The following is an 18,373-nucleotide window of genomic DNA, read 5'->3' on the forward strand; positions in this document are numbered from 1 at the left end:
TTAAACTCTTTGGTTAATATATCTGCAGTAGGAGCCTCTCTTGCTATTTTCTTGTCAAAAAGTATCGTCTTATACCTCGCAAGTATCATGCAGTAGGAGCCTCTCTTGCTATTTTCCTGTCAAAAAGTATCGTCTTATACCTCGCAAGTATCACAGTATCACCTGATACTCACCCGTATCAAAACTTGATACTCACTAGTATCAACCGGTATTAGAATTTGATACCTCACAAGTATCATTCCTTTTGGACAGAAAACCTTAATATAGCAGCCCCCTAAAATAAAAACGTTACATATACATTTCTCTTGAACAATTCTTGTTATGCTTGCTGGAATTTATGAATTTTATTCTGCGAAAAAACTTTGTGGTCAATATCTCATCTCAAAGACCAGGCAAAAAAAAAAAAACTTTCTTCTCTGCTTCTCCAAATACGGCCCATGGTACAACCGTACAAACAGTTGAGACTAATGCATAGAAACTCTAAATGAAACTTTCTTAGGAGTTACGATGGCAAAAAAAGCAATAGCTAGACGTTCATACTGTACAAAAATTACAATATGCGATTACCAGAATCTATCTCTGACAGTCCACAGATAAAATATATAATCTACAACAAGAAAAAGGATGCCGCTAGAATTCACATATTCTGCAATGAGATAGTTACATGAACGCCTAGAAGGTTGCAAGGGATATGTGCCATAGCTAGAAGTCAGATCTCTTAAAATTGCAACACGATCTTGCAAGAAACAGACACAATCAGAACTCAGTGTATCAGCTCACTTCTCATTTCCTTCTTGTGCTGGTTAGGGAATACCCTGATGCTCTCATCCGGGCGTGCTGCCCCTCCAGCCTTGCCTGCAGTAGTTTTGCTTTCAGGGTTGTGCTCTTCCCCTCTAACGGATGCGTCGGTGAAGCCTCGTTTATCTCATGATCCAACGATGAACGCTGATTGAGCTGACGAGCTGGGCTGCGAAGATCGTATACATTTCCTGAGGTGGTACATTGATCACGGAATTGACCTGCCCTGGAGTGATGATCATTGGATTTTTGCCCGAGATACGCATGCTGAGGAGCCTCTGATTTGATCTTCAACAGGTCATCATGCAATCTTTGAGAGACTTGAGTCATGACAGTTTCATCCTGCGCACATCTTGGAGCATTTTTGGCATCGTTGCATGGGCTAATTTCTGGTGTTGAAGCATTAAGTTGTTCTCTGATGCCATTAGGCCTTGCCTTGTCTTTCATTGAACAAGGTGACATGGTTGAGATTCTTGAACCTTCAACGGGTACGCCATTGGAAAATTCAAGCCTTCTCATTGGTGAGTACATGCAGCTTGTGACCCTCTGCCGAGTTCCTATAAGGTCATTATTCTGAATGGTGTGACCATGCATGCTCAGTTCAAAGCAATGCAAGTCGCTTGCAACAGAATTGTCATTGTCATCTTCAGCTAACCGAGGAGCACTAGTGGCTCCATGCAAATGAACGGACTCAAGGGATTGCCGGCACAAGCTTGCATCTTGCTTTTCATTGCTGATGTATAATTTATCATCCTTGGGTTTACTTGACCTCCTGGTATTAAGAAAACTATGGATTTCACTGCTAAGCCTCTCGGTGATTGAGATTCTTTCTGCCAAAGTTGCCTTGGGATCAGCATTTTGCATCTGCATACGCTCATCAAGCCATGCTTCTGAAATATGGACTACTGACTTATCAAACTTGTGTTCATACTGCTTTATATGCTTTTGCTTTAACAACCTTACTTCTTCTTCATAGTTTCTTATTCCAAATGCAAATTCATCACAGAGATTTTCTAATAGGTGAGTTGCTTTCTTCTCTTTCTCCAGATCCTTTACAGCCTTAACAAATGCTGATTTCATCTCAGACAGTTCCTTTTTTAGCTTCCTGTGGAGACTCTCAGAATGTTTTCTCAGATGTCTCTCGTCTTCAATTTCCTCTTGCAGTGATCTAAGGGCTGCTTTGACCTTCTCTTGATCCTTGCTTTTCTGGGTCATTTTATCTTCAGATACTTGTCTTACCAGCGAATCGATTTCATAGTGATACCTCCGCCTCTCTTGCAAAAGCTCTTGAACTCGTGCATGAGCATGTTGCAATTCTGATTTCAATCCCTTCATTGCTAACACATCAGCCGCATGCTGTTCTTCCAAGCTCCAAATCCGATTTAGAACTTTTAATAGTTCCGTTGACGTTTTAAGCTGGCTACCTGCTTCCCTAAATCTAGCCCTGCGGTCCAGCGATCGAGTAGGACTGACAATGTTGATGGTAGCAGCCTGTCAATGAATGGACAAATAAATGCAGTTTGAGAAATATTCTTTGTTCCAATTATTGTTTATAAGTACAGAATATTGAAAATATAGTGTCATGGAACTGCATCAAAGGGTAGCAGAAGTAAATTAGCACTTTATGATTAAAAAAATTACTCAAAATTGAATTATGACTACAGCAGTAGTGGCACGCATGTTCATACAGATAAGGTTGATACAGACCTATCCCCAAATAAAAGTATGCTAGTAACTAACACAATTTGGAAGCATATATAGATGCATGTCAGTCCCTTGTCTAAAAATGCCAAATTTGATGCAATTATAACAAAGCAGGTAAAACACATAAATTATCCAATGTTACTTGGGGAAAGGAAATGTGTGTGCATACCCCAATTGAGCTAGTGTAACTTGCAGGCGAAAGAGACTGCCTTGCATGACATCTCTCTCCATGTAATTTGTCATGTTCCATCAATGATGTTGAGAGATGCTCACCACCACCACATGAACTCTGTGGCTGAAATGTGAGAAATGAAAAAAGTTATAAAGCAAAGCATTCCTGTTTTTGTGAAACTTCAGACATGCAACTTTTCCAGTGGAAAGAGTGATTATATTCCATTAAAGAAAGTCAAGTGAAATTCAGAATGCATGGATTTGGAAAAAAACACAAAATACGAACTTTGGCACCTCCACCAGAAAGTATTATTGTTGTCATCCAAACATTATTGTAAGGCAACAAGCATCAGCAAACGTAAATTTCAAGATATTCTTAGTGGGACTAGGGAGTTTGGGACCATAATGGAAAATAACAGGAGAATCTTGTCAACATTGCATTGAACAATTAAACTTGTGTTGTGTTTTATAAGTGGCGGAAAAATAAAAAATAAGCTATTCTTTGCATGCATGACAGTAATGTCATGGGCAAACAAGAAAAGCAGGCAGAAAGAACTTTTCACAATTTCATGGTGGAAGATTGTCAAGAGGCTGCATAATATAGAGCAAAAGTTTTTTCTGGCCTATACTTTGCGAAGAAGGTGGCACTTTAACTTTGGAGGACAGATGTGTAAGCAAATAGCATAGTGCAAAACATATGCATTTTGCTACTAGTCTTATATTGTGAGTTTCTTTTTTTTTGAAAAAAAAAAACTGTCTACGAATCTACACTTGTTTTCTTTATGTACACTTGTTATTAGAAAGCGAAGTCATTCATCTTATACAATGACAGTCTTTATATGCTTATAGACACGTCTGTTTATCTAAATATAAGCTGTGAGTTCATCCCAATGCCACGGCAAAAGAAAAAATGGAAAAAAAAGAAGCGCACACACACACAATAAAACATGCTGTGCACACATGCATCAAGATGATACTGTTGTACTGAGAACACTCCCAGCCTTTGATCCCTTTAACCATGTAATATGTGGGTTTGTTGCCTTGTAATTTTGCATGCTTAAAACAATCAATCAAAGAACTTTCCAAAAACAAAGTGAGCATTGGTTCTAATGAAACATTCCCAGTTTCCCACAAAGTACTACTCATGAATTGCTCACTGGGATATCAAAGATTTAGTCCCATAAATTAACAACCATGAATTTCTAACAAGTGATGTGGCTAGTTTGTACTTTTCACCCAAGAAGTCTTCTATAGAGCAAAAATTCCAAAACTCCGTGGTATGAAACATAAACTTCTGCAAGTACTCAATACTAGTACAAAATCCCCAATGCGGTTAATAGCTGAGGAAACAAAAGCCAAAATGTAAATCCCATTAAACATGTAAAAATCCATATACACCTGGATATCTATCACATGCCCCAACTCTTAAAAAAGAGGTACTAACAAGGGATTAATTGAAAGGACTGTGAGGGTACAAAGTTATGAGCATATATTACTGCACAACGTTTTGATGCAGCTTTAATTGCGCATTACTTGCTGTACTGATTTTGAGCTTTTGACAATCCAATAAGCACAAGTGTAGAAACAAAACAGATTTTGCACGGCACATATATGAAAGCCAACTGAAGTGAAGTTTATTGATTTGATCTGGTGCTCACAAAGAACTCAAAAGGGTATACGTAAGACTAAGATCTTCTTGCATCTAAAATTGCCCTATCTAATGGCTTGCAGCATTGCATTGATTTCTACACCCATCAGAGGCAACATTTGCAAGAACACCAAAAGATCAAATTTTGAAGCTGCAAAAAGACTTTCATCGCCTTTGCATAATTCGTGGCAAGAGTAAACGAGACGATGCAGTGCAGAATCCAGCAAACAGAAAAGAGACAGAAAAGATGCACACATGAGCAAAAAAAGGTGACACCATTATGATGTCACCATGTTGACCGGAGGGAAGAAAAGACCGGCGAGCTCTTACCCGATCCGCCTCATCGTCGTCGCCGGCGACGCCACCCCTCCGCCCGCGCCGCCGGATCTGTCGCCCGGCGCCGGCGACCTTGATGACGTCCCGGATCTCCCACAGCGTGGCGCCCAGCTGCCGCGCGGAGGCCGCGACGGCCGAGCTCCTCCTCCCCATCGCCCCCGCCGCCGCGGCGGCCGCGGAGGAATCCGCCACCGGCTCCTCCGGCCGCGGCGGCGAGGCCTCCAGCTTCCACGACGGGGACGGCGTGACCGGCCCTGCCTTCCTCCTCGCCCGTGCCGCCGCGAGCCCTCGCCGCAGCACCGCCTTCTCCTCCTCCTCCCCCTCCTCCCCACCCCGTTCTTGGCCCCGATTCGGGGTCCCCGCCATAGCCGGCTCCGCGGCAGCGTCGCCACCGCGGCATTTGAGGCCCCGTACAGGTACAGTAGCTGCTACTGGAGGTGGCTGTGGCTCCACCATTGATGGTGGTGGGTTGGTGTCAGCTCCCTGCTTCCCCTGCTACTGGCTGGCTTCTTCTTCTTCCTCGGGTCCTCCTCTTCCTTGGAAACTCTCTCTCTTTCTCTCTCTCTTTCTCTGGCTAGTATGGAGCCATTATGCTCTGCAAATGCTCTGCTCAGCTTCCTTCCTTTCCTTCCTTGTGCTGTTCTGTCTGTCGCTCCTCTGTATACGCTGTGTACGTCTGCTGTAGTAAATGTGTGTGCATTGAGAGGGACAGGGAAAGGAGAGGAGAGGTGTGTGTGTTGACTATTGAGAGTGGGGATAGAGATGGAGATCATAGAGGGGGTGAAGTGGACACATCACGCATGCAGCCTGGCATGGAATGAGGTTGTACTATTCTGAGGGTAGGCGAAATGAAATTTACTATACGTAAAAAAAAAGAGTAAATATTATGAAAAGATCCGATAGACGAAATGAAATTTACTATATGTAAAATAGACGTGAATATTAAGAAAAGATCTGATATCAAATAATTAGAAGGGGTGAGATTTCGAATCCAAGTCATCTCACCCACCACCTTAGGGCAAGTTTTATAGTAAAGGTGACCACCACATCTAATTTCATGCATGACATACATAATTAAATTAAGAGGTGATATGTATAATAGGTTACCTCTACCACACAATCTTCAATATCTCTACCACTCACACATGTTTATTGAAGTTTGTGTAGGGGCTGCCTCTTACATGAGAGGTGACTATTTCTCTCTCATCCTTCTTCTCTCCTCCACCTCACTATTTAATCCTATGTAGCATCTTGGGGTTTGTACTTAGATGACCATAGTACTTGCCCTTATGAAGCTAGCTGGAAGACTCCTGATATCTATTATTTTTTTTGAAAAAACTAAAATGATAGAAGAATTGACATATTTGAGTACGTAAAAGTAAAATCCTAGTTAGATTGTAAGAAAAGAAAAAACACCTACTTAGTAAGATCGATTATAAGGCTGAGTTTCGGTACTCACCTTTTCCAACTTATGTGGTAATCTTTTCTCTGAAGATAAAGATATAGGTAAAAATTAAGTGTTTTACGTAAAACGATGTGGTATTAACATATAATTAATTGAGTTTTAATTATTATAAGCTTAAAAAATAGATTAATCTGATATTTTAGAACAATTTTTATATAGAAAGTTTTAGCACGAAATACACCTTTTAGCAGTTTAAAAAGCGTGCCATGAATATCCAAAATTTTATCCAGTCTTTATAGTGGTAACATACACGTGGACACTCCTTCGTTTCCACGCTTTCCACACGTACGTTTCCTAAAATGTTAAATCGTGTGTTTTTATAAAAAAAGATATAGAAAAAATGTTTTAAAAAAATCAAATTGATCAATTTTAAAGTTTATTTTAACTAATATTTAATTAATCATGCACTAATGAATCACTTTCTTACTTGTGGGGAGGTAGAGTTCCCAGCCTGAACCTCCTAACATGGCCTAAAGTTCTGGCTAACTCGACAACTAAACTTAAACTTATACAGCTTGTTCGGTAACTCGAGGAAAGGGGATTGGGAGTTTTCACGAGGGAATTAATGATGAGATTAAGATGGAAATTTGATTTTTAATCCCAATATCTTGTTTGGTAGAGGTGATGGAATTGATAGAGAGTTTAGTTGGAGATTAGGTCATTAATAAAAACGGATGGCTGAGATTTGCTTAGATAAAGTAAAGGAGGAATTCTCTCCCAATTACCTGCCCCTACCAAGGTATTGAAAAGGAGAGAGTTCCTTCCTCTATTCCCCATCTCCATTCCACCAAAATTTCCATGTCTCCCAACCAAACAAAACACTTAATAGCCTCATCTCTCTAAACTCCTAATCCCTTCTAAAACCCCCTCCAACCAAACGGGCCGATAGCTCACTAACCACTAGACAAACAAAGTATTGTTGAGCTCTCCGTAAAAGCAACAAATTAGCTTGAACTTTCAAACCATATCATTGTTGTTGAGCTCACCAATATATTATTCTATCTGTCCATAAATATATACTCCATCCATCCCTAAATATTATAAGAATTTAGTATTAGATATGACACATCATAATACTATAAATATGGACTAAAAATTTATTTAGATTCATATTACTATTGTGTCCTATCAAATTTTGGATTATTATATTTTGGAATGAATGTAGTATATGGGTGTGTTTAGTTGCTGAAAAAAGTTAGAAGTTTGGGGAAAGCTGGGAGTTTGGAAAAAGTTGGAAGTTTATGTGTGTAGGAAAATTTTGTATGTGATGTGATGTGATGGAAAGTTGGAAGTTTGGGGTAGTCGGGGGTGAACTAAACACGGCCTATATATTGTTTAATATTTTGGAATGAGGGTGTGTTTAGTTCACGCTAAAATTGAAAGTTTGATTGAAATTGGAACAATGTGATGGAAAAGTTGGAAGTTTATGTATATAGGAAAGTTTTGATGTGATAAAAAATTTGGAAGTTTAAAGAAAAAATGAGGAACTAAACCAGGCCTGAATGTAGTATATATATTGTTTAGCAAATATTAAGATCAGGTGAAATTACTTATAGGTCGGGCAGACTGGTAACATTGATAATCGTAGTAGCTATAGCTCAATCATTTTTTTAAAACTGAATGACGAGTTGCTGAATTCTCTTCACACTAGTCATGGGCCCGTGCGTTACAACGGAGAACAAATTCAGTTTCTAGCTTATTAGTAAATTAAGCACATATTAATTAGTTAAAGTGTTTTTTCTATGATTTTTATTACTGAATAAGTAGGTGATTTCACAGTTTAAAATAAAACTAGCAGTGAAACGGGAAATGACTCGTTAAATGTTGGTGTAATGCTATACATTGTGAGGTCTACATATGAATGGTAGGGATGGTGTGACAGAACCAACACGACTATTAGTAACTACTAGTAAGTTTTTTTTTAACATAATGGAATAACATTCCGGTCTTTACTCAACGAGCTACAACCAATTATTATAAAATCCACACATAAATAAATTCAGCACACGCTGACATAATAAAAAACAAACTAAAAGACACTAATACAAGATAAAAGAACCCTGGATTACCATGTATTCAAGAATCTCCATCCGAAGTTGGCAAAAAGGTGCATAATCATCGACTCAGTTTACGACATATATTATTTATTAGCTTGATATCATCATCATGGCTTTGTAGATGAGCCCAACCCCAAAACTAATATGTTGCCCTAAAAGTACCTACAAAATAAGATTTTGATGGAGTTTTATCAAAAACCATATCATTTCTACTAAGCCAAATAGCACAACATACGGAGGAAGCCTTAATAAGAACAAGTTTCTTAACTTTTTTTTATTAATATCCACCAACCAATTCCCAAACATATGAGAAACTTTATGTGGTGGGTATAATCCACATGAGAATTGAATTGATCTCCAAAAAAAAAATAGAAAAATGACAATCCAGGAAAAGATGGTAAATTATTTCATTTTTCATGCAAAAATAACATCTCAAATTACCATTCCAATTCCTATTAGCCAAATTATCTTTTGTTAACACAATTCCTTTAAGGAGATATCATATAAAAATCTTAATCTTAAGGGGCAACTTAAGTTTTCAAATGATCTTATTCCTCTCTATATACCCATTATTAATTAAGGCTAAATACATTGGTCTAACAGAAAAAATGACCATTTTTATGAAGGTTCCATCTAAATATATTATTCTTCTATGTTAAATTAATATGCACAATTGAAACATAGAAATTATGTTTGTTAGTGATATGAGCCCGGGGTATCAAGTTTAGAGGGAGGAGGCTGCCCTCCAATGCCACGTGGCCCTCCCCCGAGGGGAGTCAGGCCCGAGGTGGGGTGGTGGCTACTCCCTCCCAGAGATTGGACGGAGGAGGCTGCCCCCCAATGCCACGTGGCCCTCCCCCGAGAGGTTGTTGGGCCCGAGGTAGGGTAGCGGCCACTCCCTGGCCGAGACTAGAGGGAGAAGGCTACCCCAGGCCCCACATGGCCCTCCCTCGAGGGGGATCGGGCCCGAGGTCGGGCAGCGACCGCCCCCTCCCGTGACTAGGGGTTGAGCTCCCCCGACCCCCTCTTTAGGTCACCACATACGGTGGGTTAGGTGTCTGCCTACAGGTGCCCACCTACCCGCATTTATGGCGACCCGAGCGGTTGCGCCATGCCGCATTTAATGCAGCGTGCAGTGGACTCAACCGGTCTGTGACCGGTCGAATGACCGATGGGACTGGGTAGTGCGCCTGTGCGCTGTTCGTGTGTCAGGCGGCGTGCAGCCTGACATGTCCCATCAAATAATGATGGTGAGAGGTTCTCATCCTCTTATCCCAGCCGAAGTCGGTCCTCCCGCTCTGGTCAAAGCTAGTCTCCCGTTTCCCGGTGTAATAGGAGCCCAGAAGTCTTCACCCATTAAATGGTGAATGACATGGGCGCCCCCCGTATCAGGCAGCATGATGTGGTAGGCCCCACGACCGAGGCGACGTGTATGCGGCTTCCAAGTTAAGGAATAAGACATGCATTTAATGCAAAGATTGTAATACTTCTAGAGGAAGTTAGGTTGTTGGGCCTATGTGGTATCCCTTTGAACTATAAAAGGAGGACCTTGCCCACCGAGAAAAGGGACGACACTCAGTAGGCCTGAACTCTAGGAGAAGAAGAGCGAGAGTGCTCTCCGGAGTTTAGGAACCCTTGTAACATTCAACCATAATTCCAAACATAGGAGTAGGGTATTACGTTTCTCAGCGGCCCGAACCTGTATAAACCCCTTTTGTCTCATTGTCTTTGGGGGATTGAACCCCCTTAAGATCACACAGCTTCGCTCACCAAGCCCTCGAATCTCACCCGCTGTCCCCGGCCGAACTCATAAAGAGGGATATCACGATCTCCCGCTAGAGAGGATCACCCCTCGACAATGTTAGTTGACCAAATTCTGACAAACAAAAGCTCTCCTGAATTAGAAAACATCACGCGGAACAAAACCCATAACACTTACAATTGAAGAACTTTTCCTTCTAACTGTTGAAGAGCTACTAGTAAGTAGTATAGATATTCTTCCATAGGTAAATACACTTTACAAGTTACCACTACTAGAACATTATGTGCTGAACATCGTGAGCAAATTATTTGTTCTACAAGTTACCACTAGTTACAAATGGTAAACTTATATGTTTAATGTTGCTATAGTGTACGTAATTGTGTGAGGATGAAAAAGAAAAGGACGTACGTTTGGCTGGAACTAGGGGCACGAAAGAAAGAAAGAAAAAACGTGGATGATGGTAGAAGCAGGAGAGCGTACGTCTCATGACTCTTATCCACGCAGCAGGAGTGATGAGGACATCACTTCGTCGGATACGCTCGTAACTTCACACGTTCCGATGATAATTCCAAGTCCAAGTCCAGTTCGGCCTCTGGAGACAGCACTGACTTCAAACGAACCTAGCGCCTTCATGCCAACTCCGATTTGGGTGATCTTGGACTTCGTGGAAAGCTTATCTCGCTACCTTTCAAACGCATCCGGTCTCGTGTCCAAATTCATCTCGAGTCAACGGAAATCGCCAAAATAAGACAGTGATGTTGCTGAAACCAAACTTGGGCCTTGGGCCTTGTAATAGACTAGACCCATCTCGGAAGTGTCTCCCTCCACCTCCACGAATTAGCACTTAACCCTAGCTTTATTTTCCTCTATAAATAGCTTTGTACATCCTCAAAAACAATTGGATTTTGTTTAGTTAAATTTTGCCAAGTGCCATTCACCTTGTCTCTAGTCCTCGCTCGATTAGTCGGCGACTATTGATTCAGAGCCCCCAATAGTTGGTGTGTTGATTTGCCGGGTCGATTAGATCTACCACTTCAATTACAACTATTCTTTTGTGCTTAATTACCTATTCGCAATATTTAGATTGCATCTTATCTTGTTCTTGCAGTGTTCTCTCGTTTGCATTGCAGGGATCATCAACCGCGCGTCACGGTTGGTACGACATCGTTTGTGGTGTAGCGATTGCATGGCGTCCTGTACTTGTTCTGGTTGGTAGCTACGTCGCAAACGCCACTCGATCAAAGCGAGAGTTATCCCCTTATCAGAAGATCGGGCCACGAGAGAGAGCGTTATCAGTTGGTTTCAGAGCTTTAGTTGCCTGGTGAGGATTTTAGTTTTGTAATTTTTTTCCCATCGTCTACCATACAACCGCAATATTTTTTTTCCATCACCAAACATTAGTTTTGAGCCAAGCAATTTCATTCAGTTTTATTGAGTTTTGATCCACTGTCGAGTCAAGTGCTGGTTTAAGCTCTAGATTAGTCTTGGGTTTGAGTTTGCAAGTGTGCGTCGCCACCGTAGAGAAAGTTGCACAGAAGATTGATAGGTAGCAGATTGGTTTGCGAGCTGAGGTTCTGTTCGCATCTGAGATTATTTTGTTATCGGTTGCATGTACCAGATAATTAGGGAAATTTTGTTTCCTTGTTATTCCCTCCGAGATTTTATCGTGCAACCAAGTGAAAAAAAAACCGAGATATATTTACCATACTATTTTATTGCGCATGTGTTTCCTTGATGGATCAGCTGCTTGTTTGATAAGTCTCTCCTTGTTTTGATGGGCATGCATGGGAGAAGTTAATTCTGTACCGAATGTTAGAGCCTAGCTTTCCTGTACGTGCATGCAGACTAGCAGGTTTTGCTATTTCGATCTTTTAGTGTGAGTTTGCTAGGTGGTCTGTAATTTTTTTTGTTTTGCCCAGCTATTTTGTGTAATAGCTGCCGTTTGTTAAAAAAAATAAAGAAAAGGCAGAAGGTGCAAAAAAAAAAACAGAGAGAGAAAAAGAGCCGCACCAAAAAAAATCAGAAAAGGGAAAAAAAGAAAAAAAATCAGAAAAAGAAAAAAAAAAGAGAAAAAAATCAGAAAAAGAAAGTTTGGATTTTTTTTTGTTGGAATCTTGGAGAGAGTTGCTTGCTATAGCGAGTTGTGGATTGTTCGAGTGTGATCATTTACTTGCTTAAGCTAGGATTGAGTCTAGGCTACGCCAGCAATTTTGACCAGTACTTTGGACTATTATTCAATTTCGTAAATCTATTTGATTTTTGCTATTCCTTGTGATATAGTTAAGCCTACCAAGATCCACGTACTACTAACCTTTACAGGTCCGGCTTTGCAATCGCTCCACTCATCAAGCGTGTCATTGTGCCACGAACCAGCCATGGTGATTGACCTGTTTTGCATTCTTTGAGAATATTATAAGAATTTGGTATATGCTTGAGTGTTGAGTGCCTTCAAAAGCTCCACATATATATAGATTGTTAGGAATTGACACTTTCTTGTGAGTTTCTTTTGCTTGCTAACGATGTCAGTTACAAGTTCCGACGAACCAACACTGGAGAATCTAGCGCATAAACTGAAGGGCATGGAAAATTGGTATGAAGAGTTGATGCGTAATAATAAATCATACAAGGAAAGCACGGATAAACATTTAAAAACCTTAAGTGAAAGCCTGGTGAAAGTAGTGGATCAAATTGAGCAAATGAATCGATCACATAAACAATTAACTGAAAACATTCAGAATATGAATATTGGACATGAAAATATTGTGCGACGCATTGGTTTACTTGAGGCTGCAGGTGAAGAAGGTGTAGGTGCCACTGCACATCGACACCAAAGATATGACGATGAAGACGGAGAGAAATCTGTTGCTGATGTTGAGGAGGAAGACGAGAGTGTTGGAAATAGAAGACGACGTCGAGTTAGGGACAAAGATGATCCTTTATCTAAGGTAAAATTTACTATGCCTTCTTTTGATGGTAAGTTTGAACCTTCTGTTTATCTAGACTGGGAGCTAGCTGTTGAGCGAAAATTCTCTTGCTATGATTTTCCTGATAATAAGAAAATTAAAGCTGCCAGTAGTGAATTTACCTCCTTTGCATCTCTATGGTGGAATGATATATGTGGTAAGAGGACTTAGACCTAGAACTTGGGATGATATGAAACGTACAATGAGGTCTAGATTTGTTCCTTCTTACTATGCTCGTGACATGTTAAATAAACTGTAACTTTTAAGACAAGGTCCCAATTCTGTAGAAACATACTATCAAGAGATGATGATTGCTTTGTCATGCTGTGATTTGCAAGAAACTGAGGATGCTAGAATTTCTAGGTTCTATGGAGGTATTAATAGAGAGATTCGGGATATTCTTGAATATAAAGAATACAATACCATGAATAGATTATTCCATTTTGCTTGCAAAGCTGAAAGAGAAGTGCAGGGATGCAACAAGCATAGGAGTTCTTTTGCAGGTGCTACTTCTACATGACAGTCAACACCACGTCAATCTACTACTGCTGTTCGTCCAGCTTCTTCCACACCACCTACCTCCACGCCATCCCATGCTCAAGAAACAAGCAAAAATGCTTCAGTTCAGACTCCAGCCAAGAGTGAAACTTCAGTAGTTTCAACTGGACGTACCCGTGATACTACATGTCATAGGTGCCATGGCATTGGACACATTGCACGTGACTGTCCAAATCGGCGAGCTCTATTTGTGAATGCTGATGGTGAGTATACTTCTGCTAGTGATTGTGATGATGAATATGCTTTAGCTGCCACTGACCATACAGGAGGACAAGATAATGATGACATCGAGGAAGTCCATTTGCATCCAGAGTCGCTAGATCAATATCCTAGCCTAATTGTCAAGCTAGCACTTAGTGCTAAAGAGAAGTGTGAAGAGCAAAAGCAACGTCACAATTTGTTCCAAAGCAAAGTTCTTGTGAAAGGCCATACCGTCAAAATGATTATTGATTGCGGGAGTTGCAACAATTTAGCAAGTGAAGAGATGGTCAAGAAGCTTGGCTTGACTACCCATCCACATCCACATCCATATCATATTCAGTGGTTTAATACATGTGGTAAGATGAAGGTAACCTGCTTGGTTAAAATACCTTTTTCTATAGGCTCCTACCATGATCAAATTGAATGTGATGTTGTGCATATGCAAGCTTGTTCTGTTATTTTGGGGCGACCATGGCAATATGATAGAGAAGTTGTTTTTTATGGTAGGACTAATACATATAAATTTATGTTCGATGGTAAAAGAGTTGTTTTGCATTCTATGACTCCAGCCGCTGCTTTGAAAGATGATCTTGCAAGACTTGAATGTGAAAAGAAAACAAAAAGTAAAAATCAGATTATTGCTAAACATCCTGCTTCAACTAGTAAAATAGAACCAAGTACCACAAAGAATGAAATTAAGTTGAAGCGTGCTTTGTTGGCTTCTAAATATAATATTTGTGCACTAGATGAGCCAGATTCTTGTTGCTATGCTCTATTTTGCAAAGATCCTATACTCACATTGACTACTGCTCCTAGTACTTTATATTATTTGTCACCCGCTATTACTAACCTTTTGCAGGAATATGAGGATGTTTTTCACGATGAGATACCTCCAAGGATGGCCACTGGACGAGAGAATGCACACAATCAAGATAACAGGATTGAGTCGAGGACGACTCCAATTCAAGAAGGGGAGTATGATGAGGACATCACTTTGTCGGATACGCTCATAACTTCACACGTTCCAATGATAATTCCAAGTCCAAGTCCAGTTCGGCCTCCGGAGACAGCACTGACTTCAAACGGACCTAGCGCCTTCATGCCAACTCCGATTTGGGTGATCTTGGACTTCGTGGAAAGCTTATCTCACTACCTTTCAAACGCATCCGGTCTCGTGTACAAATTTATCTCGAGTCAACGGGAATCGCCAAAATAAGACAGTGCTGTTGCTGAAACCAAACTTGGGCCTTGGGTCTTGTAATAGACTAGGCCCATCTCGGAAGTGTCTCCCTTCACCTCCACGAATTAGCACTTAACCCTAGCTTTATTTTCCTCTATAAATAGCTTTGTACATCCTCAAAAACAATTGGATTTTGTTTAGTTGAATTTTTCCAAGTGCCATTCACCTTGTCTCTAGTCCTTACTCGATTAGTCGGCGACTATTGATTCAGAGCCCCCAATAGTTGGTGTGTTGATTTGCCAGGTCGATTAGATCTACCACTTCAATTGCAACTATTCCTTTGTGCTTAATTACCTATTCGCAATATTTAGATTGCATCTTATCTTGTTCTTGCAATGTTATCTCGTTTGCATTGCAGGGATCATCAACCGCGCGTCACGGTTGGTACGACATCGTTTGTGGTGTAGCGATTGCATGGCGTCCTGGACTTGTTCTGGTTGGTAGCCACGTCGCAAACGTCGCACTCGATCAAAGTGAGAGTTATCCCCTCATCAGAAGATCGGGCCACGAGAGAGAGCGTCATCAAGGAGGAACAGCGGAGTACGAATAGTCGGACGTGCCATTGTTGGCCATGTCGCGCGCAGAGAGCATGTGTAGTGCGTACCCTCAACCCGTCTCCCAAGAGCACGCCGTCCGTTGAGTTTTTCTGTCCTCGTCGTCTCCTCGCGAGTCGTTGCGCCCTCTGGCTGGGGGACGTGGCTCTTGGAATTAGCGTGTTTCTTTAGGCTAGGACACCCACGGTGAACTATAATACCTTTAGTCAGTTGCTTTAAATTTTAAAGAGTCCATCTAAATTTGGCTTTAGTTATAAAATAAGTGTTTTTAAAGTATTCTCAGTCAGTGAGATCACTATAGGACCCTGTTTAGATGGGGCTAAAACTTTTTAGTCCCTTATCACATCGGATGTTTGAACACTAATTATAAATATTTAACATAGACTATTAATAAAACCCATCCATAATTTTGGACTAATTCACGAGACGAATCTATTGAGCCTAATTAATCCATAATTAATCTATGTGATGCTATAGTAAACATTCCCTAATTATGGATTAATTAGGTTTAAAAATTTTGTCTCTTGAATTAGCTTTTATTTATGTAAATAGTTTTATAAGTAGTATATATTTAATAATCTAAATTAGTGTCTTACTAAATTGTCCCCGAAAAAAAAAAGTGTCTTACTAAATTGACTTTGGTTGCAGATCCCCTCGTGGGCTCGTGCGAGGAGATCGCGTCGCGGCTAGACCGCTAGAGTCGGACAAGACGCATCGTCATCGTCCCGCTTTCGCTTGCCCCACGCAACGCGCGCACACAGTTGCGCGCAGACATACGACGTGATTCCCGCGTACTTGATCATATCAGATCGACCACAGGCAAAGGAATCCGAATCCCAGGCAAAGCTTTTCTCACCTTTGCCTTTTGCTATTCGTTTTCCCTGGATTATCTCGAGGGTAATTAATAGTTACTCTACTAAGAACCGGATTTTTTTACACTTTAATCCTTTTTAAAATTTTATCTTACAAATAGATCTCTAGATAAATTTATCCTAGAAATATACCTTTGGCAAATGCTTTAGTTTCGCCCAGCAGATTCGCTCAAAGTCATTGCCTATGCGTCAATCGGCACTTCGTCCTAGACATTGTTAGCTTGTTTCGGCAGGCTCATCGAAGTGACATGCCTCCAACAATGCTCTTCTACAATACCTTAGTACATAGAAACATCTATATCCATCTTTAGATAGCATTCTTGCTATAAACTTGACTATGTATGTGTTGTATACGTAGATGTCCTTATCAATCCCTCTATTCTAAAACATATATATTTCTAACTACGGAGTGTGTGTCTAGTAGAGTATTTAGGCAGAGGGGGAGTGCTGCAGCAACTCAAATGAGAGTATACTATATCCTAAAACTGGTGTAAAATGAGGATCAACACGTAGCTAGAAGCAGAGCTAAAAATTTCTCAAACCTAGACTCAATTAATATAATTTTCATAGGCCTATTTTTTCCTTCTAATTTTTCAAAATTTGAAGTGGTATTTAGAGTCAGAAGTAAGGCTATCATTTTAGCTGCCCTACTCCTGGTTCCGTTACTCCTGGTTCCGTCCTTGTTTGTAGACAGACAGACGTATCTAAGATTTCGAGGTTTGATTCAAACCTATAAGCCCTTCTATTTAATAGAAAAACCATAAACAAATAAAACAACGGAGTAAATTTTACTTTTCTTAAATTAATTGACCAAAGTTCTTGTATAATAGATTAGCGCTATAACAACCTTTTCACTTAATTCTAAGTACCATTTCCATCCTAAAATAACTATAATTTTTACAAATCCCACACATATACCATCAATTTCATCAAATCTTAACGTAATTGTCTTTTACTTTATTTAATATCAATGCACTTATCTTCTACTTTTACAAATTTTAATATAATAATTGTCTTAAATATGAAGTTATTTTGAGATAAATAAGATGATGAAAATTTGAACTTTTTGAGACGGAGGGAGTACTTTATAATTCGCTAGGAGTTTTGACGCGTTATGCTTGTTCAATCCACGTCCTGACCGATGATCCATCGACATCAGAAAAACTATTGATCAATCTAACTACCTCCAATAAATAATTAATACAGGGCTATAGTAACTAGTAGTAACATGCATCATGGCAATCTCTCGGCTATCTGTTCAATCATGAGTACTGTACTCTAGATCAAATGCTACAATTATACGCCGCGACATCGGAAAGAAAAAACTCTACATTAACGTTGCGTACTGTAGCTGAACGACGTACAGCAGTTCGCTGCCGCATTTGAGATTTTTACTGCGGAACACAATGCTCTCCGTATTTACTTTAACATATTTATCTCCATAATTAGAGAGGGATATCAATGTTAAATAATATAGGAAGGGAGATATACTATTAATATGAAACATATTATATTTAGTCTTAGGTGTCGATGCTTGAAGTAGACGAAGAAGATGACTGGCTAATGATGATTAGTGCTGACGACTATGGTGTTAATGTGAAAACGGCGGCGAAAACGACGAGAGCGGCAACACTGTGGCCTAAGAGAGAGACATAGATGGAGCTGCAAGTCAATGTAGCAGCATGTGACCAGGAGTAGCGACACTATGGTCTGAGGGGAACGATGCAGCAGCAACCTCGAAGCTTGGTGTAGTAGACATGCTCAAAGACGATTAGTTGCAGGGTGTCGTCGTAGTCGAGCACTTCAACTGGTGATCAAGCTGACGGTGTGTGGGGCTGGCGATGAAGAGGAAGTTGAAGTTGATGCCAATGTCAGGGACACGCAGATATCGACAAGACGATAGACGACACAAACCAGATCTCTGATTAGGAAAAAATGATACAATAGCAGCATAGTAGCAACACCAGGGCACCTCCCAATGACAGACCGAGTCTGACAACACAAAATAACTCACTCATATGCTCTCTCTCTCCCTTCATTGGCA

The 18,373-nt window shown here is 40.4% G+C and overlaps 1 protein-coding gene across 1 annotated transcript; it reads right to left on the reverse strand.

The window, feature by feature from the left end:
• Window positions 1–262: 262 nt before the first annotated feature.
• On the reverse strand, window positions 263–5,388 carry LOC127777597 (uncharacterized protein At5g41620-like). Its single transcript, XM_052304199.1, has 3 exons — window positions 4,652–5,388; window positions 2,672–2,797; window positions 263–2,289 (listed from the first exon to the last, which is right to left on the reverse strand). The coding sequence occupies exons 1-3, from the start codon at window positions 5,111–5,113 to the stop codon at window positions 784–786; spliced, it is 2,094 nt and encodes a 697-aa protein (XP_052160159.1). The 5' UTR covers window positions 5,114–5,388; the 3' UTR covers window positions 263–783.
• Window positions 5,389–18,373: the final 12,985 nt, after the last annotated feature.

Source organism: Oryza glaberrima, chromosome 6, assembly GCF_000147395.1.
Source record: "Oryza glaberrima chromosome 6, OglaRS2, whole genome shotgun sequence".
In the NCBI taxonomy this organism is placed as follows: domain Eukaryota; kingdom Viridiplantae; phylum Streptophyta; class Magnoliopsida; order Poales; family Poaceae; genus Oryza; species Oryza glaberrima.